This window comes from Oryctolagus cuniculus, chromosome 6 (genome assembly GCF_964237555.1).
Source record: "Oryctolagus cuniculus chromosome 6, mOryCun1.1, whole genome shotgun sequence".
Lineage (NCBI taxonomy): Eukaryota > Metazoa > Chordata > Mammalia > Lagomorpha > Leporidae > Oryctolagus > Oryctolagus cuniculus.
In genome coordinates, this window is record NC_091437.1 from 161,046,442 (window position 1) to 161,072,592 (window position 26,151).

At 39.8% G+C, this 26,151-nt stretch overlaps 1 protein-coding gene across 3 annotated transcripts in view; it reads left to right on the forward strand.

Annotated features, from left to right (window-relative positions):
• KHDRBS3 (KH RNA binding domain containing, signal transduction associated 3) overlaps window positions 1–26,151 on the forward strand; it is a 206,013-nt gene that overhangs the window by 62,006 nt on the left and 117,856 nt on the right. For all 3 annotated transcript variants that reach the window (XR_007918874.2, XR_007918873.2, XM_051844066.2), the window contains exon 2: window positions 19,266–19,384. Coding sequence is in view for 1 of the 3 variants with exons in the window: in XM_051844066.2 (XP_051700026.1) it covers window positions 19,266–19,384 (119 nt within the window). In the remaining 2 variants the exon portion in view is untranslated. The remainder of the gene's footprint in view (window positions 1–19,265; window positions 19,385–26,151) is intronic.

Here is a 26,151-nt window from a genome sequence, read left to right on the forward strand (position 1 = left end):
AGTGGCTACATTAAGAAAGCCCGCCATTTATATTGGTGATTTACTGCTTTTAGAATGTTCTTGATCTCACTTAAGGAAGGAAGAAAAAGACAGATAGTAAAAGATATAATATAGCTGGTGCCGTGGCTCAATAGGCTAATCCTCCGCCTTGCGGCGCTGGCACGCCAGTTCTAGTCCTGGTCGGGGCGCCGGATTCTGTCCCGGTTGCCCCTCTTCCAGGCCAGCTCTCTACTGTGGCCTGGCAGTGCAGTGGAGGATGGCCCAAGTGCTTGGGCCCTGCACCCCATGGGAGACCAGGAGAAGCACCTGGCTCCTGCCTTCAGATCAGCGCGGTGCACCGGCCACGGCATCCATTGGAGGGTGAACCAACGGCAAAAGGAAGACCTTTCTCTCTGTCTCTCTCTCTCACTGTCCACTCTGCCTGTCAAAAATAAAAAAAGATATAGTCTTTAATTATTCACCATATATATAATTAACACAAGTTCCATTGACCTATCACTGGGTAAAGAAAATGAAATGAACTGGATAAAGAAAGAATATTACTCAGTCTTTAACATGAAGGAAATACTGTCACAAGCTACGACATGGGTGGACCCTGAGGACATTTTGCTTAGTGAAATTGTCCAACCACAAAAGAACTTATGACTCTACTTCCAGAGGTGGCTAAAGTAGGCAAATTCACAGAAACAGTAGAATGGTAGTTACCATGGGCTAGAAGGAAGAAAAAGTGGAAAGCTTTCTAGTGTGTATGTAGTTTCATGAGGAAATGTTTACAGTGCGTAAGGAAAAAGTTCACATTGCAAAGTGAATGTACTTATCACTCTTTTGATTTTTTTTGCAAAATTTAACAATTTTTAACATTTTGCCACATGCACTTCAAATATACATATTATATATACATATATGTTGCACATACACACATTATTTATGTACACATATATACTGAACAGAGATACTAATTCCGCAAAGTGAGGGATTCAGGACAATGATCATAATGTGGAGAAAGAAAGGTATGTTGTCTTTCACTTGGTATGATTCAGTGAAGCAATATTTATAACTATATACCATATGGCATGACAGTCATATAATTTTTATACTTTCTCTATATATTAACTTCCAAAAATAAGAGAAAACAGGTGGTGTCTGTCCTTCTTAGTCTGACTGACTTCATTTGGCATAATCTCCAGTTCACTCCCCGCTGGGCTACAATGGCTGGGATTGGGCCAGACTGAAGCCAGGAGCTTCTTCCCGGTCTCCTAGGTGGATGTAGGGGCACAAGCACTATGGCCATCTTTTGCTGCTTGTAGGGAGCTGTACCTGAAATGGAGCAGCTGTGACTCAAATCGGTGTCCATATGTTACACCAGCATTGCAGGCAGCAGTTTAACTTGCTATGCCACAATGCCAGCTTTCATGATTTCTTTGTCCAGGAATCAGTTGATGGACATTTGGTTGATTCTGTAACTTAGCTATTGTGCATGAAACTGCTGTAAACATCATGGTACAGATAATCCTTTTGTATGCTAATTTCATTCTTTAGATATATTCCTAGGAATGAGATAGCTGGATCACATGGTAGATCTATTTTTAGTTTTCTGAGGAATCTTCATACTGTTTTTGCATAATAGTTATACCAGTAGCATTTCTACCAACAGTGTATTAGGGTACCTTTTTTTTTTTTTTTTTTTTTTGGACAGGCAGAGTTAGAGACAGAGAGAAAGGTCTTCCTTTCCGTTGGTTCACCTCCCTAATGGCCGCTATGGCTGGCATGCTGCACTGATCCAAAGCCAGGAGCCAGGTGCTTCTTTCTGGTCTCCCATGTGGGTGCAGGGCCCAAGCACTTGAGCCATACTCCACTGCCCTCCTGGGCCACAGCAGAGAGCTGGACTGAAAGAGGAGCAACTGGGACAGAACCAGCACCCCAATCGGGACTAGAACCCGGGGTACTGGTGCCGCAGGTGGAGGATTAGCCAAGTGAGCCACGGCGCTGGGTACCTTTTTGAGCATAACCTCACCAGCATTTTTTAAATTTTTTGTTTTTTGGATAATAGCCATCCTAACTGGGGTGAAATGATATCTCATTGTGGTTTTTATTGGCATTTCCCTGATGGCTAGTGATCCTGAGCAGTTTTTTCATGTATTTGCCATTTGTTTTTCATTCTTTGAAGAATGTCTGCTTATGTCATTTGCCCATTTCTTACTTAGATTTTTTTGTTGTTGATTTTCTCATTCCTTTGGTATTCTGGATATTAATCTGTCGCTCCCCCTTTTCGTGGAGGAGCAACACTGAACCCTGCCGAGGCTTCATATCTGAGTCACGGCACCATTATGTCGCTCCCTGTCTTCGTGGAGGAGCAACACAGGACCCTGCGCTGTTCTTTTGTCTGCTCGGCCCTCCCCGGGTTTGCTGCTGGTTCTTCCCGGGTTGGCTACCATCCCTTCCACCTCCATGGAAGGGCGGTTCCCCCTGCCACTTTCCCCACTTCCGCAGGGGAGCGGCACACCGCCGGCCGGCTCTCTCGGGGGCTGCACAGGTGTTCCTTCAGATAGATGTTCCTCTTAGATGTTCCTGGTGCATGTTGTCTCTCTCCTCCTTTATAGTCCTCTTCCACCAATCCCAACTTGGCTGCCCACACGCCGAGTACGCTGCTCTCCTCCAATCAGGAGCAGGATCAGCTCCTGGAGGTCATCACTCAAGTTGGCAAGAGGCAGCTGCGTAGAAGCTGTTTTCTCCTCTCCCAGCACCATATTGTGGGAGAGCAGATGCATAGAATAAGTCTTAATTCCAGTAACTTAGTCCAGTCCGAGTTGCTCCCCACAGATCCCCCTTTCTTTTTATTTTTGGCGTTGATACGCGCCTGTCTTCGGTGCCCCACGGCACACACTCTGCTCTGCTTGCTAGAGTTGCCCACAGGTGCTTACAAGTCCTGTCAATCAGGCAAACCGAATCCGGGTCCTCTCTTCGCCATGTTGCGAGGAGGTTTTTAGGCGCTGATGCGTGCCTGTGTTTGGTGCCCTGCAGCGCATGCTTTACTCTGCTAGAACTGCCTGCAGGTGCTTACAAGTCCTATCAGGCAAACCGAATCCAAGCCTTCTCATTGCCGTATTGTGGGGAGACTTATTGGTGTTAATTCATGCCTGTCTTCGGTGACCTGCGGCGCATAAGCTGCTAGCTGCCCGCAGGTGCTTATCGTCCTAATCAGGCAGACTGAATGCAAGCTCTCTCATTGCTGTGTTGTGGGGAGGCCTTTCTCTATTTCTCTATCTCTGGGCATTCCTATTTCTCCTATTTTACTTCTATCTACCAGCATTCCTATTTCTCTCATTTTACTTCTAAACTTCTGTTTCTCTTATCCCTGCGGCTTCCCGGCGCCTGCCCCGAGGCTGCTTCTCGGTGGCTTCCCGGCTCTGAGCCGCTTCAGCCCGCGCCTCTCTCACCTGCGTGGCTTCCCGGCTTCGCGCGCGCACTCCGCGGTCTCCGCGCCCCTTCGCGCCCACACCACGGCCTCGCACTAGCCCCACGTTCCCTATCTATTCATGCCCCGTGCTCTCTCTGCACGTGGCGGCTTCCGCGAGTCACACAGCTTAGCTCACGTTTCCGCCACTGGTATTCAATCCAAGTTCACTGGACTAACCTGGCGAATTCCAACCTGGTGGCCCACGTCTCTGCCTCTGGTTCCAGATCTTCGCCTTTTGCTCCCCGGGCTGACTTGAAGAATTCCAAGCTGGCTTATGTCTCCGCCTCAGCCTGCACTCGCGGCTTCATTTTCCCTAACATTTTTCTCTACCCGGTATATTTCCCTAAGTTTTCTTCCAACAATATTCCTCCCTCATTTCTCCTGGCTTCTCCCCACAGTCCGTATCCGAGTCTGTTTGTTCTAGCTTTCACTTTCGCTTTAGACCTTAGAGATTTCTCCCAGCTTCCCCCCGTAGTCCGTATCCGAGTCTATGCCTAGGCTTTTAATAGCTTCTTCCGGCACCTTTTTCGTCCGGCTTTCCCCTAGGCTCTTTGCTAGTTTCTCTCTCCGGTATTTTCCCACTTCTTCCCGTTTCTTCCCTCCTAGGTTTCCTATCCAAGTCACGGCACCATTATGTCGCTCCCCCTCTTTGTGGAGGAGCGACACTGAACCCTGCCTAGGCTTCATATCCGAGTCACGGCACCATTATTAATCCTTTATTGGGTACATAGGTTGCAAATATGGTTTCTGTTTCACTTTGTTGACTGTTTCCTTTGTTCTGCTAAAGTTTCTTAACTTGAGGTGGTTCTGTTTGTCTATTTTTGCTTCTATTGCCTGTGCTTCTAGGGTCTTACCCAAGATCTAGGCCAATTTCTTGCAACATTTTCCCTATGTTTTTCTCTAGTAGTTTGATGGTTTCAGGTCTTAAGTTTAGATCTTTGATCCATTTTGAATATATCATCAATTATTATATAGGGTATATGACAGGAGTCTGGTTTCAAACTTCTGGATGTGAAAATACAATTTTCCTAATACCATTTGTTGAATAGACTGCTCTTTCTCCAGAGAATAATTTTAGCTAATTTGTCAGATATTATTTGGTTGTGAGTGTGAGGGTTAATTTCTGGAGTTTTTGTTCTGTTCCATTGGCCAACATTGATCTATTGATCTATTTTTATGTAAGTACCAGGCAGTTTGGGTTGTAACAGTCCCGTAGTATGTCTTGAAATCTGGTGTTGGAATGCATCCAGTTTTTTAAAAGATTTATTTATTTGTTTTGAAAGAGTAAGTGTTGGGGGGAGAGATAGAAAGAGGATGATTGAGTGAATGAATGAATTTTCTATCCCCTGTTTCACTGCCAGGATATCCTCACTGGCCAGGGCTAGTTCAGGCCAAAGCCAGGAGCCAGGAACTTCATCCAGGACTCCCACGTGGGTACAGAATCTCAAGCACTTGAGCCATCTTCCTTTGCTTTTCCCAGGCCATCTGCAGGGAGTTGGATCAAAAGTGGTTCAGTTGGGTCACAAACTGGTACCCATATGGTATGGCACCATTCTAGGTGCTGGGTGGCTTTACACACTGTGCCACAGTACTGGCCCATTTAGTTTTGTTTTCATTGTTGAGGTTTCTTGGGTTTTTAGTGTCTTGAGTTTCTATGTGAATTTTAGGATTTTTTTTCTATTCTATTCTGAAGAATGTTCTTGGAGTTTTGATTGGGATTGCATTGTATGTGTTCATTGCCTTGGGTGGTCTGGACTTTTTCAAAGATTTATTTATTTATTTGAAAGGCAAAAGTATCAGAAAAATAGATATATATTTATCTGTATGCATGTGTGTGTGTGTGTGTGTGTGTGTGTGTGTGTATAGAAATAGAGAGAGAGAGAGCTCTTCCATCTGCTGATTTACTCCCAAAATAGCTGCAACAGCCAGAGTTGAGCCAGGCTGAAGCCAGGAGCCAGGAACTCCATGTGGGTGGCAAGGTGGCTTGAGTCATCTTGTGCTTTCTTAGGTGTATTAGTGGGAAGCTGGATTGAAAGTAAAGCAGCTGGACTAAACCAGTGCTCCGATGTGGGATGCCAGTATTGCTGGTGGTGACTTAACCTCCTGTGCCACAATACTGGTTCCCTATATGGACATTTTGATACTAATTCTTCCAATCCATGAATATGGAAGATATTTACTTTTTGTGTGTGTGTTCTATTTCTTTCATTAAAGTTTTGTAATTTTCATTGTAGAGATAGTTTACATCCTTTGTTAAATGTATTCCAATGTATTTAAAGCTTTTGTAGCTATTGTGAATGAGACTGGTCTCATAAGGTCTTTGTCAGCCAGAACATTATGGATATTTAAGAATGTTATTGATTTTTGTGTGTTGATTTTATATCCTGAAACTTTGCTGAATTCTCTTATTAATTCTAATAGTCTCTTAGTGGAGTCTTCTGGTTACCCTATATAAAGGATCATGTCATCTGCAAATAGGGATTGTTGGATTTCTTCCTTTCCAATTTGTATCATTTTGGTTCTTCCTTCTCTCCTTCCCTTGCTCTGATCCTTCCCCTCCCTCCCTCCCTCGCATCCCTTCCTCCCTTTTTTCCTTTCCCTAATGTCTTTGGATAAGATGTCTAGATCTACATTCCATATAAATAGGTAAGCTAGCCGGCGCCGCGGCTCACTAGGCTAATCCTCCACCTTGCGGCGCCGGCACACCGGGTTCTAGTCCCGGTCGGGGCTCCGGATTCTGTCCCGGTTGCCCCTCTTCCAGGCCAGCTCTCTGCTGTGGCCAGGGAGTGCAGTGGAGGATGGCCCAAGTGCTTGGGCCTTGCACCCCATGGGAGACCAGGAGAAGTACCTGGCTCCTGCCATCGGATCAGTGCGGTGCGCTGGCCGCGGCGGCCATTGGAGGGTGAACCAACGGCAAAGGAAGACCCTTCTCTCTGTCTCTCTCTCTCACTGTCCACTCTGCCTGTCCAAAAAAAAAAAAAAAAAAACATATAAATAGGTAAGCTGTGGGAGTGGGCATCCTTGTCTGATTTTGGATCTTAGTGGAAATGTGTCCATCTTCTTCCCATTCAATATAATGCTGCTGTAATTTTGTCATGTATTGCTTTATTTGCTTTATTGTATTGAGATATGTTCTATACTAACTTCTTAGAAGTTTTTTTTTTTTTTTTTTTTTTTTTTTTTTTTTTTTTTTACCATGGAAGGGTGTTGCATTTTATCAAATGCTCTCTCTTGCTCTCTCTGCATCTATTGAGATAATTATATGGTTTTTCCCTTCATTACATTGATGTGATATATCTTGTTTATTGATTTGTGTTTGTTGAACCATCTCTACATCCCTGAAATAATTCCCACTTGATCAAGATAAATGATCTTTTTGATGTGTTGTTAGGTTTGATTTGCTAATATTTTGTTAAGGATTTTTGCAATTGTACTCTTAAAGATTATTTATTTGAAAGGAAGAGTTAAGAGGAAATACACACACACACACACACACACACATACACGTACACCTAGACCGAGAGAGACCTCCCATCTACTGATTACTCTCTAAATGGTCTCAATGGTTGGGGCTGTGCCAGACCAGAGCTAGGAGCCTAGAACTCTATCCAGGTCTCCCACATGGAATTCCACAATTTCAGGTGGCTGCTTAACCAGCTGAGTTCCAACACTGGCCCTTGTACTCTTACAAATGATTAAGGGACAGTTGTTTAGCTTTTGGTTCAGACTGCATCCCACATCAGAGTTCCTGGATTTGGTTTTTAGTTCTGGCTTCTGATAATAACCTCCTGCCCTTACAGATACTGAAAACAGCAAGTGATGGCTCACGTGGTCACATCCTTGACCCATTAAGGAGCCCTGGATAGAGTTTCCAACTCCTGGTTCTGGCCGTTTAGGTTATTTGGAGAGTGACCCAGTAGATTGGCATTTTCCCTCTTTTGTCTTATCAGTTTAACACACATACACACACTCTCTCTCTCTACCTCTCAAATAAAAAATTTTCAACAGTGGTTAAGGTGGTAAATTTTCTGTCAAGTAATTTTTATCATTTAAGGAAAAAAGGAAAGAAAGGTATGGACTTTAAAGTCAAATATTTCTGGATTTGAATCCTGACTGTAATATTTACTAGCTATCTGTCCTTTGGCAAGCTTTTTTTTTTCATTCCACAGCATATTTTATTTTGTTTTTAACTTTTAGTTAATAAATATAAATTTCCAAAGTACAACTTTTGGATTATATCGGCTTTTCCCTCTATAACCTCCCCTCCCACCCGCAACCATCCCATCTCCCACTCCCTCTCCCATCTCATTCTTCATCAAGATTCATCTTCAACTATCCTTATATACAGAAGATCAACTTAGTATATACTAAGTAAAGATCTCAATTGCCTGCACCCACACAGACACACAAAGTGCAAAGTACTGTTTGTATAGTAGTTTCACCTAGTTAATTTGCATAGTACAACATATTAAGGACAGAGACCCTACAGGGGGAGTAGTTGCACAGTGACTTCTGTCGTTGACCCAACAATTGACGCTCTCATTTATGACGTTAGTAATCACCCGAGGCTCTTGTCATGAGCTGTCATGGCCACAGAAGCCTCTTGAGTTTTGGCAAGCTTCTTAACCATTTGAATCTGGGAATTTTACTCTTGAGAAAGATGACCATAAAATTCTTAGGATAAGTTGATAATTTAAATCAAGCACACAGCCCTATACTTGGTGAGTCAGTGTCAACAAAGTAATAATAATTACTTATGAGTATAACTTGCAGAATTTTAATGTGTAACTGTAAATATGGTGAGCTCAGGTTGAATCGTTGGTATATAAAAGAGGTATCAGAAAGTCTTTGTAAAGATTGCTCCAGTTTGCTGGAGATTGAGGGTTGGGGATCTTACTGCCTCACTGGGTCTTCTTTCCACCCCTTTCTGCCCTGCTCTGTGCTTAGGAAGCTGATGTGGGGGTTAGGACAAGATCAGCAGACAGCCTTACCCTCTAGATTTTAACAGTGTTAACACCCACTGGTGGTCACGAACAGATTGGTGGGAGTTTACTCTGACTTCCACCCTCCTGCATCAGCACAGATTGGCTTGCCTTCCTCTGGAACGCTGTAGCCCGGGACAAGCAACCCTGTTCGTATAGTCTGTTTCTTTTCATTCCTTTGCCTCTATGCCTCATACTTTGGGGTAACCACACCTTTCTTGTAAACCCCCAAATACTGCATCATTTTTGTTGATATTATTTGGGCTATTTTCACCTTAATGTAGAGTCCCTTAATTAAAATCTCTCCAGATTAACCAATTTAAATGGCGTCTGTTTTCCCTCTAGCGTACTGTTCTTAGTGTCGTTCATGCAGGGAAAGAGCAAAGGTTCTGAGAATAGGAAGACTTGCAAATAGTCAAGCACAGATTCAGTACGGAATCAGCATAGGAATTAATTGACTTTTTAATTTGAAAGGTGTTCAGAAATTTCGTGGAAAATGTATTATGAGAACTATGTGTGGATTGCGAAACTTTTTTGCACCAGAACAACTTTTTACTAACCTGTTATAACATGTATCCATAAGATCTAGCTCGAGGTGCTAAGAAGGAAAAGACATCAGTTTGTGAAGAGCAACATGAATTCTGGTGAAAATGGAAGAAGAGATACCAAATTTATGGCGAAGCTTGGGTAGGAGAGTGTGAGATCATTAACATTTTATGAAGTTTATGGGGCAATATACTAATGTTTCTCAGGGGATAACCTGATTTAAAAATAAACAGGACAGTGTAGAAGATGAAGCCCACAGTGGCAGGCCATCTTTGTCAATTTATAAGGAAAAATTAATTCTGTTTATAACCTAATTGAGTAGACCTGATGATGAACAGAAGAAAGATTCTAAGCATCTCAGTTGAATTCATCTTACAGAATTTTGATTAAACAAATTAAAAGTTGAACAAATTTTCTACTCATTGGGTACCATAACAGTTACAAAGAGCAGAGCTTTCAATGAAGTTTTAAATAAGTAGGATCAAGATCCTGAAGCATTTCTTGAAAGAATTGTAATAAGTGGTAAACATGGCTTTGTGAATACAATCCTGAAGAAATAACACAGTCAAAGCAATGGCTGCCATGAGGTGGAAGTGGTCCAGCTTAAAAAAAAAAAAAAAAAAAAAAAGAAAGAAAAAAGGCAGACTGGTCAAAAGCAAAGGTCATAGCATCAGTTTTTAGGGATGCTCAGGGAATTTTGCTTGTTGACCTTCTAGAGGGCCAACGAACAATGGCATCTCACTATTATGTGAGTGTTTTGACAAAATCATCCAAAGCTTTAACAGAAAAACGCTCAAAAGAACCATACAGCCCTTTGTTCAACATGAGCATTCTTCTGTTCATTCTTCTCATCAGACACGACAATTTTACAAGAGTTTCCATGAAATTTTTAGGCATCCACCTTAAAGTTACATGATTCCTTCTGGCTTGTTATTGTCTCAAATCCTTAAAGGGTGCCAGTTTTCTGTCAGTTAATAATGTAAGAGTCTACATTGGAATGGGTAAATCCCTGGGACTCCAGTTCTTTAGAAATGGAGTAAATGACTGGTATTATCACTTACAAGATTGTTTTGAACTTGGTGGATCTTACATTGGTACACAGAATTCATATTTTATAATTTTTTGTTGTAATTATATTTTCCATTATTTTTTGAGCTTCTCTTTTACATATTTTTGTGGATCTAACTTGTAAAATTTGTATAATTTCACTTGATATAAACATTGTATATTAAACACTTGATTAGAATGTTAGCTAAAGAAAAAAAAATTTTAATCTTATTTATTTGAAAGGGAGAGTTACAGAGAGAGAGAAAAAAAGAGATCTTCTGTCTGCTGGTTTATTTCCCAAAGGCCGGAATGGCCAGAGCTAGGCAATCTGAAACCAGAAGCCTGGAGTTTCTTCCCAGTCTCCCACGAGGTGCAGGGGCCATCTTCTGCTGCTTCACCAGGCCATGGCGGAGAGTTGGGTCACACGTGGGACAGCCAGGACTTGAACTGGTGCCCATATGGGATCCGGCACTGCAGATGGTGTCTTCACCTGCTTTACCGCAGCACCAGCACCAAGCAAAATATTCCTATAACTTGATGGAATTTGTTGGAAAATGTACTGGGTTTTCCCTGAGTTTGATTGTGTTGCTTATTAATTTTCTGACTTTTGGAAAAATATTTTCTATTTTTTCTTGTACACAAGATGTGAATAAAATCGAGATTTCCATAAATTGATGACTGGATAAAAAAAATGTGGTATATATACCTAATGGAATACTACTTAGCCATAAAAAATAATGGTTTTTTTTTTCAACAAAATGTATACAACTAGAGGTCATTATGCTTAGTGAAATAAGCCAGACTCAAAAAAGACAAACTCCATGGTTTCTATGATTTGTGGTAGCATATATAGAGACTACAAAAAATGTATATGAGTGAAATTGACATATTGAGATTTGATTATTGTTTATAGCCTATGTCTATACTGCTGTGGAATAATGGTCTTTCTCCTTGTTGAATTCTTTATTTGGTGGAGTTGTATAAAGGTGTGATTATAAAATAACTTGAAATTATCTTACTGAAAAAGTTAAAAGGAAAAAAAATATAAGGAAGGACAGAGTGGCACCAGGAAGGCAGGAAGAGCAGCAAGTATCAATATATGTCAAAAGTCGTATATGTGAAATAATGAAATCTATTCTCTAATTAATAATTTTTTCAAATTTTGTTTCATTTATTTGAAAGAGTGGGGAAGAGACAGAAATCTTCATCCCCTGGTTCACACCCCAAATGGCTATGGCGAGGGAAGGGCCAGGCTCAAGCCTGGAGCCTAGAACTCCATCCAGGTCTCCCATGTGGCTGGATCTTCCTCCACTGCTTTCACAAGCGCGTTAGTTGGGAGATGGATTGGAAGTGGAGTAGCTGGACTCAAAACAGCACTCAAATATGGAGTGCTGGTGTCACAGGAAGCAGCTTAACCCCTTGTGTCACAGTGCTGGACGCTGGATAACTGTTAATTTTCCTTGACTGTTGTTAGGAAATAGTGGAGGTAAATTGGGTGAGATTACTGTAAGATAAAGCTATCTGCAAGCATGTTGCTTGTAATGAGTCAGTGTCGTTCATTCTTCAGCATGTGTCTGTGGAGCCGTACCTCATGTAATGCTCTAGGAAAGCAGTAAAAAATGGGATGACTAACCGTCTGCTGGAGAAGGCAGTTATTAATTAGGAAGCTGCACATGTGGTGTGTGTCATGAAAGAATATTACATGTTTTGGTTAACCTAGTAGTCCAGGAATTTGAAGATAGCCTTTCTTGGAAGAGGAATTCAGGCAGAGATACCAAAAGTATTCCAGAGTTAAAAAAACAAACATGGAAGTGTTCCAGTCTTGCCCCATGTTCAGAAGCCCAAGCGTAATGAATGTGGAGCTCAGAACTTCTGGACAAAGTGGCTAGTGTTAGAAGGCAGAGAAGACAGGAAGAGGGGAAGAGCACACTGTGTCTCTGTAGCTTACATTCAGTGATGGAGTTGAGACTTTCTTTCTTTAAGTATGAGGGCACTTTAAGAAGTTGGTGGAAAATGGTGCAAAAATTTTATTTTGATGGGAAAACTTTTATTTTTTGAAGGTTTATTTAAAAGGCAGGGAGATCAAAAGGTAGAGGGAGGCAGGGTGAGAGGCATCTGTTTTCTACCCCCTGGTTGAGTGCGTGCAGCATCAGGTCAGGGCCAGGCTGAAGCCAGAGGCCAGGGACCCCATCATGGTCTCACGCATGTGTGGCAGGGACCCAGGTATTTCTGCTATCTTCTGCCTTCCCTGGTGGTAAGTTGGAGACTGTACAGAAGCAGAACAGCTGGCACTTGAACTGGTACTGCGATAAGGGATGCTCACTTTACCTGCTGGGACACATCACTGGCCTCCTGCAAGATATTTTAAATCCAAGCGTATGGGAAGGCTTCAGAAATTTTATGAAAAATAAGCTTGGACTTAAAATTGTCTTTGCATCAAAGTAAACATATCTTTTAATTTCATTTTTCCTCAGACTTTTCTAAGTACCCTTTGAGGAGTTTGCCTCCTTACTTTATTGTTTGTCTTATGTCCACTTTTAAACTAAATACATTCTTGAGTTATTCAGGCAGATGACTTTATTTATCCAGCTGTTCTAATCTGCATTATCTCTTTCTACATTTTGTGAGTTCCATTTTCTATTCATCTGCCAGGTTACCTTTTATTAAGCATGACTCTCATCATGTGTTAGTAAGTATTTACCCTGTTTTGCTAAATGTCAATTTCTCATCATGACATTCAGTGTTTGACCTTTTTCATGATACTGTCCCAATTTCTCCTCCTCCACTTTCAAGCAAAAACACCCCTTTTCTCTGTAACTATTTCATCTTATGGCAGGAGCCCAGGATTTGGGGGTCAGGAAATCGAGTTCATGTCTAAGCTTGTTCACTTAATCTGAGGATTTTGTGTTTAATATTTGCCTGATTTATTCCTTTTTGTGTTGTTAAAAGATAAAGGGGAGGAGCAATATTATAACTTAGTAAAGCTCCAGAAAGCGACTGTGCAAGTGAGTGAATGTGAGCTGGTGTTAAACAAGGCTGCTTCACTTTGCTGCAGAATTCATCGCTTTATCTTTGTCTGACTGTGTCCAGTTTTCATCTTTGAAGAATTTAGCACAGATTTACTAGTTTCAGATTAATTTTTAAAAGTCCAATCTGTTTCTTTTCTGCAGCACTCTACATATTGTTAAATTTGTCTGTGTATGCGCCTTATGCTATCCATACTCCCAGTGCCTAACACTGTTTTCTTCAACGTGTCGAAACTTAATGACTAATTTTTGGATAGATGCCAGCAGCATCCTACTCTCAACTCTCCAGGTGAACATCATTACATTTAAATATCATTGGATTATCAAAATAAAATGTGTTTGCTTATAATTTTCAGAACTGCTCTGTTCAGCAAGTGAGCTAAACACTCCTATAGATTTCCCATTACAGTTTCAGTGATAAGATAATGAATTTGAATGAATTACTATGAGAGTAAAACTTTTATACATTTCCAGTTAATACATAAAATACACATGTCCATCTCTGTATATACTTGTATTTTATTTGGTTTTAGTATTTTTAAAAAATGTGTTAAAAGCTTGACATATTTCATGATATCTAAAGGAATAAAATAGTCACGTGATTCAGAAATTTGAAACAATGTAGAAAGTGATATAGTGAAGTCTCCTGTTCCAGTGTCCTGGTAACTTTGTTCCCTCTATGCCAGATAGGTATCTATTGTTAGTGTGTTATGTAACAATAGGGGGTCTTTTATGTGCATGAAAAATAATAGGAACATATATCATTATTTTTCTTGTACTATTGTATGCATGTGTATATGAGCATGGGCATGTATGTATGAATGTGCTTATTGACCAAACAGTGTGGTAGAGACTTTTCCATGTCAGAACATGAGACGCTTCCTAATTTTGTGAAGCAATAGTGGCATGCTATTTCATTTTATGGATGTGTCCTAGCTGATTTAACTGATATTGGGAATGACCCCTAAAATTTATATACCGGAATTTGGGGTGCCATATGATATCACCATATGCTTATTAATAAATCTCCAATATTAATAAGCCCAAGAGGATTCTTGCCTAATATTTAGAGAAGAATTCTAAATACTGGTGCAGATAAACGAGGCAGCATGGTACATTTTAAGCCTTTATTTAGTGAGAAAGATGCATAGGTGAGAGCTTTATCTAAGAGAGAGAGAGAGGGGTAAATCTGGGTTCATACCGAGCACCAGGAACCAGCCACGAGCACCAGGAACCAGCCACGTGGAAGAGCATCTAGGCCAAGAAGCCTAGGGCGGGTGGCCCGAAGGCACGCCTTGGAGGCACAGGGCTACAGCAAGCCCCCTTCTGGCAAGAGGCCAGGGCAAAGAAGAGAAGGGGGGACACACTAAGTCCTAGGCTTTTAACCCACTTCCAAAGGGGAATGGTTAATTAACCTGATTGACTGGTGGGCACTCAGGTGTGGCCAGGTAGGGGCATGAGGTCACATGGGACGTGGCAAAGGTATCAGGTAGTTTGTGAGGTCACACAGGGGTTATGGCGAAGGCGTGGTCTTCCAGCTCACAAACCTAATGGATTTTAACCTGTATGCCTGCCTACTTCATAACCAGTCCCTTTTTGATAGATATTTAGGCAGTTTCTGGTGTTTTGCTGGTAATGACAATGCTATAGTAGAGAACTCTATATTAATATTTTACATTGATCCTAGCATATCTGTAGGGCAAATTTCTGGAAATAAAATTGCTAAGACTGGAAAAATACTATGTAGTAGGTATGTTTGAATGCATGAGAAAAGTTAATCAATTTTAGTAAAAGTTGACACTACCAGAATTTTTAAATTAGAAATTTAACTCAACATCCAAGGATTATTTGTTTTTTAGAGGCTTAGTACTAAATTTTTTTATGTATTTCATGGGTTCAAAAGAGGACAAGACTGTTGCTTAGGAATCTCTGCATCAAACCAAGGCAAAAAAAAAAAAAAAAAAAGCAAATGAACAAGTAAAAGCAACACAACTTATTGCTGAAATCATCCATATTTCTGACCTGATAGAAATTTGATGTCCTTGGTTTAAAAACATAGCATTTTAATCCCCTACATTATCTAAAACCTTAATCACACATTTGCTTATTACTTCTGAGCTTGGAGATGGAATTGGTATGTTAAGCAGTGTGATACCAAATGTAATCTGGGGATTAGTGAAAGTCAAATCCCCTATGCATTTGACTTTGAAAATCTGATTTGGATCTCCTCTGTTGGCTGGTCTTCTATTGTTATTCCTAACTAAAGGGTCATATCCATCTTAGTGGATGTCAAGTACCTTCCCTCCACCAGGAAAGATGAGGTGAGTGGTAGCAAGGGTTTGGGAATATGAAACTCCATGTGAGGGACAGGAATAAATATTAAACATCTCTCCCAAGATTTTATAGGTCATCTTTATAATTTCCCATTTTTGTACATTACATTTTTTGAAAACATAAAACAATTTCTAATCATCAGTCCTCAAATAGGAAATACAAAATTATTGATTGAACCGTCTTTTTATTTAAAGTAAAAATTTTGACCAATTCTGGATTACATAGTTGGAAAGAGAACAAAAGCATGAGACAAATAGAGCGGTCCTGATATAAAACAGGTTGGTTTGGCCCCGGTGAAAGGGGTTGGGCTTTTTCCATTGCTGCATAGTGCTTACTAAAGGTCCAGCTAGTGCAAACCTGCATGTGTGTACTATGGCATAAGCTGTAAATTTATTTGCTTATTTCAGTTATATTTATTTTGAAAGCCAGATAGGGAGGGAGAGAGGGAAGAAGGGAGGCAGAGAGAGAGAGAGAGATCTTCGATCCACTGGTGCACTCTCCAGATGGCCTCAGTGGTCCAGGTGCCGGGCCAGGGCAAAGCCAGTAGTTTCATCTGAGTCTCCCACATCAGTGGCAGGGGCCCGGGCATTTGGGCCATCTTCTGTTGTTTTGCCAGGCCATTAGCAGGGAGCTGGATCAGAAGTGGAGCAGCCGGGACAGAAACTAGTGCCCATATGGGATGCCGACATCACAGGCTTAGCCTACTACACCACAGCACTGGCCCCAACATTCATGTCCTTTAAATTGTAACAATTTCTTGTTGCTCATCTAAAATCTTTATGTTAAATGGAGAATATTTTAGTAAAAGTTGAGGGACAACATAATTCGACAGAGTAAAAGTTCTCCAGCGGTATTTAGGACCATGGCTACTTACCAGTGACAAAAGCCATAATCTAGATACTTCCAGTTTAAATACATCTTCTGTTTATCCAGACATACCATGAGAATATTCTTTTCTGTGAAATAAAACATAAAATGTGGTGGGAGAGACTGCAGTGGCATGCTGTCTTTAGAAACAGACAGACCTGGGATTTAAAATACTAGCTGGGGCAGGCACCATGGTGCAGCGGGTTAAAGCCTTGGCCTGAAGTGCCAGCATCCCATATGGGCGTGGGTTCTAGTCCCAGCTGTTCTTCCAATCCAGCTTTCTGCTATGGCCTGTGATAGCAGTAGAAGATGGCCCAAGTCCTTGGGCCCCTGCACCCACGTGGAAGGTCCAGAGAAAGCTCCTGGCTCCTGGCTTCAGATCAGTGCAGCTCCGGCTGTTGCGGTTATCTGGGGAGTGAACCAGTGGATGGAAGACCTCTGTCTCTACCTCTCTCTGTAACTCTGTCTTTCTGTTGGGGTCTTAAGCCTGAGACTGTCCCCTGACCAGCAGGGGGCAGTACAAGCACTCCCCGAAAAGACGAATGGTAGAGGTAAGGTCGACGGCCAGGCACACCACAGCAAGCACCCGTGAGTTCTGTTGAAGCAAGAACCGCTTTATTGAGGAAGTGTACAGGCTTATGAAGCTTATGAAGGACATGCGCAGTAGGGGAGCCATTCAGCGAAAAGGTCACGCAAGCAGGGGTGGACCATGCACAGGGGCACCTTAAGTGAGGTATAGGGATCACGCACTGTCCACGTGTCTGGAAATAAATCAGACCTATCCCTGCAAGTGGTCCGATCTCACGGGGTTTAACCCCAGAGGTGGCAGACACGCCCCCTGATCATCCACCAGGCACCATGTTGTTAGGGACTATTTTATGCAATGCCCAATATCTTTCAAATAAATAAAATAAATCTTTAAATAGAATAAAATACTACCTTTGCCATTTTTTGTGAAGTTATTTTTCTAAGCATCCCCCCTTTTTTAATTTAAAAATTATTTATTTATTTGAAAGAGTTACAGAGAACGTAGGGGGCAGAGAGAGAGAACGAGAGCGAGAGTGAGAGCGATAGCGGGAGATTGAGATCAGTATTCCATCTCTTGGTTCATTCCCCCAATGGCCACAACTGCCAGAACTGGTCCTGGCTGAGACCAGGAGCTTTATCCAGGTCTCCTACATAGGTGGCATCCTCTACTGTTTTCCCAGGTGCATTAGCTGGGAGCTGGATCAGAAATGGAGTAGAAGGGACTCCAATTGGCACCCATATTGGACACTGGCATTGCAGGTGGTGGCTCAATCCACTGTGCCACACGTTGCCCCCCATTTTTGTTTTTTTGTCCTAAGAACAGAGCTTTAGTGTGAAGACAGGTGCTTGGTGCAGGGATGGCACATATTAGATTCTTAAATATTCCTAGCTGTACAAGCAAAATATATGCATTCATTTGTACAACTGATGCCATCTTTAGCACTTTGTACTTGCTGATAATTATTCTTCTTGGAACATAGATATTTTGCACTTGATGTTTGAGATAACAGTCCATATACTCATTTACTCAACATTCATTCAAACACCTATGCCGTAGGACATAAGATGAATGAGGCATAATTTTAGTATTTTTTGGGATTTGGAGCTTGCACATAATGTGTGGGTACTTAGTAGTAGATGTTTGTTGAATAAGAGATTTTGCCTCATAGGAATATACGTTTTGGTATGAAAGCTAACACATTTGTTGTTTTTTCTTTTGAGTAGTTGTAGAGTTGTGCTACTTGTGCTTTGTTGAGTATCAAGTTGGGAGTGATTGATTCTCCTATTCCTGTTATCCCATCGAGGACCGAGACAATTCACAGACAAAGCAAAGACATTGGTGTGTTGTTGATAGGGGTCATGTGCAAGGTGGCACAATTTGCCTGGGAAAGAAGGCTGATGGAAGGTATTCTAGGTATTCAAGGCTTTTAATGCTGTATTAGAGTCACTTTTTGCTTGTATGAGCCTTAGGTAAGATTGCTAAAAAGGGGTGTCAGTGGTTGCTGCCTTTTTTTCATTATGTAATCAGTCTTTCTCTTGGAGTCCAGAAGGCTTCAAAGAATGAACTAACTTACTTACTTTCCCTCCCTCCCTCCCTCCCTGCCTGCCTGCCTCCCTCCCTCCCTCCCTCTCTTCCTACCTCCTTTCCCTCCCCTCCCCTCCCCTCTCCTCCCCCTCTCCTCCCCTTTCTCTCTCTCTCTCTTTCTCTCTTTCTCTCTTTCTTTCTCTCTTTCTCTCTTTCTTTCTTTCTTTCTTTCTTTCCCTCCCCTCCCCTCCCCTCCCCTCCCCTCCCTCTTCCCCTTCCCCTTCCTTTTTCTTCCCTCCCTCCCTCCCTCTTCCCTCCCGGCCCCGCCCCTTCCCTTTTTCCTTTTTTCTCTCTCTCTCTTTCATTTAATTATATTTGAAAGGCAGAGCAACAGAGAGAGAGACAGATAGATAAATATCGTCCACCCACTGGTTCATGCCCCAGATGTCCTCAACAGCCAGGCTTGTGCTAGACTGAAGCCAGTAACTTCGTCGTAGTCTTGCACATGTGTGACAGGTGTCCACACACTTTGGCTGTCCTCTGCTGCCTTCCCAGAGCATTACAAGAAGCTTAATTGGAGTGGAGCACCCAGGACTTGAATCAGCAGGGCACTCCAGTATGGGATGTTGGCATAGCAGTTGCTGGCTTAACATGCTTTCCACAACCTCTGCCCCCTGGGGAACTCTTTTTTGCATTTGTGTTTGTTATCTAGTCCAGTACTCCCCACTCTAAGCATACACAGCTGAGGTTTGAGTTCGTAGAATCATGATACATGTATTTTTTCCCATTTCTGAAGAATCAATGGTAAAACAGAAAATGTGTCGCTTAAAAATGCGTAGCAATTTAGTAATCTGTGTGTCTGTGTTTGATTTCCTGCCACACAGAGCTAACCAGATGTTCCAGACTTTACAGTCCCGAGTCATCTACTCATGGTTATCTTTTTGCCTCCACAGAAATAGAAAAGTTTCAAAAAGGAGAAGGCAAGGATGAAGAAAAGTACATCGATGTGGTGATTAATAAGAACATGAAGCTGGGACAGAAAGTGTTAATTCCTGTAAAACAGTTCCCTAAGGTAAGGCAGCGAGGTCTACATGCAAGTGTGTTGACTTTAATCCTTAAGGGAACAGACGTTTAGTTTATGTTTTGCTTGATATTTTAAGAGTTGTCTACTCTCTTGTCCCCTCTCCACACTGTACTTTTAAAGTTAATTAAAATTAATTTAGTGATTTTTTCTTGTCTTTGACTTTAGTATAAGTTATAGAACCCTAAAAAACATACTAATGATTATACTGGCAGAGTGACTTGGGGCCTGACTTCTTTCTACTTCAATTTCTTCATTTATGATACGAAATTGGATGGTTAAAAAGACAGATTATGCATGTTAACTACTTAGCACAGTGCTTTGCACATAAAATGTTGAAAAATATCAATTTCAATTGTATTTAAGTCTTGTCTTTTTTCAATCGTCTATATATGTGGTCCATGCATACTGTTGTATGAATAATAGTCCATTACCAGACTATATCACAATTTATTGATCTATTTTCCTCAGCAATTGTCAGTTATTGAAAATTAAATTGCCGGGGATATTTTTGTACAAGGCATTTTGTGGTTATATATTTTCATTTCTTTTGAGTAAATTCCTAGTATTGACATTGCTTGGTATTTAGTTTTACAGGAGTTCCCATACTTTTTTTTTCCAATGTAATATGCCTTGTAATTTTTCTACAAACACTGTGTCCAAGTTGTGGTTGTTTTCATATATTCATAAGTATTTGGTCATGTCTGTTTTGTTTTAGTTATTTGAATTTTTGGTAATTTCTTATGCTTATTTTTATTTCCCTAATGATTAATGATTTTGTGTAATTTGTCTTATACTTATTGGGTATTCAAATATCTTGTCTGTTGTGAAGTTCAGATCTTTTGCCTGTTTCTAAATGGATTGTGTGTCTTTTATCATTAGGTTGTTAGACCTTTTTATATATCCTAGAATCAAGTCATTTGTTATATGTATGTTTTGTGAAGATTTGGCCTGCCTACTATTTGCCTATTGTTTCTGTAAGGAGTCCTGCGAAAAGTAGAAGTTGTAAATTTTATAATTTCTAATTTATCAGATTTTTCTTTTATGGTTATTACCATTTGTGAACTAAAAATCTTGACCAATCCCAAGGAAATATTGGAGTCATTTATATATTATATTTTCCTATGTTTTCTCTAAAAGTTTTATCATTTTAAGAAGCCTTTATTTTTAAGATTGTGCTATATCTCAAATTCGTTTTTGTTTATGGTGTGAGGTAGGGGGTCAAGTTCACCCCTCCCACTCTCATATGCTCCCATATGAGTATCCAGTTTTTCCTGCACTATTTGTTGAAAGATATTTTTTTTTCCTATGGCTTGTTTTGGCATCTGTGGGGAAAAACAGCTGACCATATAAATGGTGGGTATATTTCTGAACTTTCTATTCTGTTCTATTGCTTTTTGTTTTGTTTTTGATTATATTTATTTATTTTTTCCTTTTCAATTTGGGTTATTTTATTTCATATATGTTTAAAATTCTTATCTATTATATGAAACTCATTGTTTTTCTCTTCTATTTTCCCATGCTTTTAAGCAGAGAAAATTATTAACAATATTTAAAAGATAGATGACATCCATATTCTCAATGGAGTAAAGAAGAGTTTCTAAGACTACTTTGAGTTTTTGAGAAAATCAAGATCTGGAAGTTATGTTATTTAATAACTGTCTGCTCGCGTAAAATGCTGGGTTTCCTACTTTCCTCAGATAAAGACTTGCCACAGTTCTATAGTTAAAAATACAGTAACATTTTAGTGACCATTTCTTGCTCACATACTAGTACTTTTCAGGAGATTTCACATGTCAAGTGATTACTATTGTTTGAAATTAATTAGCTTCATTGTCTTACATCCTGGTTGCAGAGTTTTAACTAATGAATTATAAATTCATCCTAGCTTCTAAACATAAGTTCCCTCAATGTATTAGTGTAACTTTTGAAACTGGAAAGATGCCATTTTTTTTATGGCTTTCTGTGCCAATACCACCTTGCCTACATTACTGTAGAATATTTTGTAAGACATTAAGTTAAGTAATGGAGTCCTTCCACAAAAGAATCTGCTAGGATTATGACTGCAATTACATTGGGAGGATTTGAAATCTTTAGAAAACTGAGTCTGCTATTAACTGCATATGGTATTTCTCTCTAGTTGGTTAAATCTCCTCTAATTTCTGTCACCAATGTTTTGTACTTTTCAGGGTAAAGGTCTTGTATACCTTTTGTTAAACTTATCCCTACATATTCTCTGTGTTTTGACACTTTTGTAAATTAAATGTTTTTAAATTTTTGTTTTCCACTGTTTTATTTCTTTTTTTTAAACTTTTATTTAAGAATATAAATTTCAGAACTACAACTTTTGGATTATAGTGGTTTTTCCCCCATTAACCTCTCTCCCACCAACCATTCCATCTCCTACTCCCTCTCCCATCCCATTCTTCATTAAGATTCGTTTTTAATTACCTTTGTATACAGAAGATCAACTTAGTATATACTAGGTAAAGATTTCAACAGTTTACACCTACACAGAAACACAAAGTATAAAGTACTGTTTGAATGATAGCTTTACCGTTAATTTGAATAGTACAACACATTGAGGACAGATCCTACATGGGATAGTAAGTGCACAGTGACACCTGTTGTCGATTTAACAATTGACACTCTATTTATGATGTCAGTAATCACCCAAGGCTCTTGTCATGAGCTGCCAAGGCTATGGAAGCCTCTTGAGTTCACAGACTCTGACCTTATTTAGACAAGGCCATAATCAAAGTGGAAGTTCTCTCCTCCCTTCAGAGAAAGTTACCTCCTTCTTTGTTGGCCCCTTCTTTCTGCTGGGATATCACTCACAGAGATCTCTCTTTTAGGTGTTTCTTTTTTTTTTTTTTTTTTTTTTTTTTTTTTTTTTTTTTTTTTTTGTGAGAGTGTCTTGGCCTTTCCATGCTTGAGAAACTCTCATGGTGTTTTTAGCCAGATCCAAATCCCTTTAAGGGCTGATTTTGAGGCCCGAGTGCTGTTCAGGACATCTGCCATTCTATGGGTCTGCTGTGTATCCTGCTTCCCACGTTGGATCATTCTCTCCTTTTTAATTCTATCAGTTAGTATTAGCAGATACTAGTCTTGTTTATGTGATCCCTTTGACTCTTAGACCTATCATTATGATCAATTATGAACTTAAACTGATCACTTTGACTAGTAAGATGGCATTAGTACATGCCAACTTAATAGAATTTGGAATGCCCTGGCACGTTTCTAGCTCTGCCCTTAGGGTTAAGTCCGAGTGAGCATGTGCCGAAATGTATATCTCCTCTCTCTCTTATTCCCACTCTTATTTTTAACAGGGATCACTTTTCAGTTAAATTTAAACACCTAAGAATAATTGTGTGTTAATTAAAGAGTTCAACCAATAGTATTAAGTATTACAAGAAAATACTAAAAAGAATAAAATAGTAAGCTGTTCCTTGACAGTTAGGAGAAGGGCTGATCAAGTCACTGTTTCTCATAGTATCATTTTCACTTCTACAGGTTTCCTTTTAGGTGCTCAGTTAGTTGTCACAGATCAGGAAGAACATATGATATTTGTCTCTTTGGGACTGACTTATTTCACTCAGCATGATGTGTTCCAGATTCCTCAATTGTATTGCAAATAACTGGATCAATTTTTTTTTACTGCTGTATAGTATTCTGGAGAGTACATATCCCATAATTTCTTCATCCAGTCTACTATTGATGGGCACTGGTGTTGATTCCAGGTCTTAGCTATTGTGAATTGAGCTGCAGTAAATATTGAGGTGCAGATATCTCTTTTATTTGCCAATTTAATTTCCTTTGGGTAAATTCCAAGGAGTGGGATGGCTGGGTTGAATGGTAGGGTTATATTCAGGTTTCTGAGGAATCTCCAAACTGTCTTCCATAGTGGCTTTACCAGTTTGCATTCCTACCACAAATATGTTATTTCTAATATGAACTTTTGTGTATTAACTGTTTTCTTGGCAAATTCATTTATTTTTTTTCTAGTAAGGGGTTTGTTTTAGGATTTGTTGTATACAGAATAATCTTAACATCTGCAAAAACATTTTTCCTTTCCAATTTTTATGCACTTTTTTTATAATTTTTATGCACTGACAACACTGTTTTGGCTATTATCTCCAGTATAATACTAAATGTAAATGTTGAGAGTTGGAATCATTTCATTTTCCCAGTCAAGGAGGAAAACATGTAGTAGTTTCCCCTTAAAACTGAAATCATGCATAGGTTTTTATGGATGCTATTTATTATGAAGAAGTTAAGTTGCAATGTTGCTGAGGATTTTTATCCTGAATAGGTGTTGAGTTTTATAAAATGCTTTTTCTGAATGTTGAAATGAAAATGGGGTGTTGCTTCTTTTCATTTTTTATGTAGTAAATTTTAAATATTTATTTTTCTAAATTGAAGTTTCTTTGTGTTCCTGGGTTAAAAATTACTTAATGGTGATATACTTTTTATATTGTGTTGTATTCATCACTTCTATTTTCATGAATTACAATTTGTTTATTAGCAATTTTGTAAGATTAGGGCATTAATGTTAGTGCTGGCTTCTTAAAATGAATGGAGAAGACATCTGTCCTTACTGTAAAAGACTGACTGTGTGCCAGATTGGTGTAATTGCTTCCTAAGTATTTGATAGCATTCACCAGTGCTGCTCTCTTGGCCTGAATCTTGGAGGTATTCAATACTTTTAAAGATATGCCACTAATCAGATTTTCTGTTTCACCTTGTGTGAAAATTTGATTGTATTTTAAAGGAATTTTTCCATTTTTTTTAATCAGCTTCCCCTGCCCCCCAAGTATGTTTTTCTGACGCTTGCTCTCATTTTTAGACTTAAATTATAAATTTTTCTGACCTTTTGTTATTCTCACAGTTTCTTTGGCTCTCTCTACATTTATTAGTTTTTTGTTGTCATCGTTGTTCTTTACCTCAGGTTGATTCACTTCTGTTATATCTTAAAACACTTTGATTCTCATGTGTTCTTCATTTTGCTGTTAACTTCATCAAGTGCATTTACTTTTTGTGAGGTATTAAAAGTATTTCAGAAAATACAGTTGATGCATATACCCATGGACATATTTGTATTTTTTTCTCTTTGAGAATTCTGTTTTTCCATTCATTGCAAATGCTATTTATGCTGTTGAATACAGTTAGGAGGTTAGGCACTGATAATTTTTATCATGACAAAGACTCATATTGTCCCAGTTCTATGCATGTTATAATTTAGAATTTAAAAATTCTGTACAGTATTAATGTACATTATGGGGGCCCAGTTTTCTGTTATATTTCCCTGAGGACTATTGACAATTTTTGCGTTAGGAGTTAATTCGTTTGGTTGGATATAGACTGCAAACTTTGTTGGGGGGGAGTTCAAGCTCAGTTAAGTTCTTTCCTTAGTTTGACTTTGCATTTAATTTTTGACATGTACCAGGAATGGGCTAGAGGGTTTGGCAACTTTTTTTACACAAAATATAAGGGTTTCCAACTCTCATTCTGTCTGTCTTAGTATTTCTCTCACATTTCATCATATAGTTTCTTCAAACTCAGCCACTCAGGCTGATAGGCCTAAAATTAGTAAATTCGCCCTATGCTGTTTCCTTTTTTTTTTTTTTTTAATTTTTGACTCTCTTAGAATCTGCATGTTTTTGATCACTCTCAAGGACTTCTAATAAGTTGTGTTTTATATTTTGTTCAGATTTTAGTTTGTAGTTGATATCTATAGATGATCAGCCTCTTATGAGCTTACTTAGCCTTACCTGCAGACCTGGGCATATACACTGTTTGTAAACAGAAAATTATATTATAAATGCTACATAGACAGACTCATTACTTGACAAACTGTAGCTTATGGAAATCTTTATGGATTGATCCATTATGTTTAATATGCTGAATATTCGATAGGTAGATGAACAGGAATGCCCTGTCTTTCCTGAAATTAATACTTTGTGTATATGAGTGGTGTGTGAAATAAATATAAGTACAATGTATGAAATAAAATCTCATATTGTTTTTAAATGTTAGACTGAAATTAAGTTCTTTGTGTCTAACAGAGTAGTAGCTACGTAAGTCCTCAGAGCGTCTAAAGCAGGTTGTCTAGAAATCAGCCAGTTTCAGAGTACCGGGAAAGGATGTTTCTGTGTAGGATAATGGAGCTTGCAAGTCTCCAGACAGCCTTGTATAAAGGATAATATAGCACAGCCATCAGGTGTGAGGAAAAGCTTTCCTGCTTGTGTCCGTTAATAGACTGAGCTGGACGAAATGGACAGGACTTGCCCCTTTGGAATAGCCATGAGTAGAGTAGAACTTGGTGAGGAATTGATGTTGACTGAACACTTTTGGCTTCTGTGGTGAGATGGTACTGTTTGTGAGACTCCATCTAATAAAATGATATCCCTTAGTTGAACATTTTTTTCTCTTAGAGAATTATTTTCAGCACTCACCATAATATATGTGTTATTTAATATGCAAACCCTTAAAGTCTATTTCCTCTTTTTTTTTTTTAATTTTTTTGACAGGCAGAGTGGACAGTAAGAGACAGAGACAGGGAGCAAGGTCTTCCTTTTGTGTTGTTTCACCCTCCAATGGCCGCTGCGGCTGGCGTGCTGCGGCCGGCGCACCGCGCTGAACCGAAGCCAGGAGCCAGGTGCTCCTCCTGGTCTCCCATGCGGGTGCAGGGCCCAAGCACTTGGGCCATCCTCCACTGCACTCCCAGGCCACAGCAGAGAGCTGGACTAGAAGAGGGG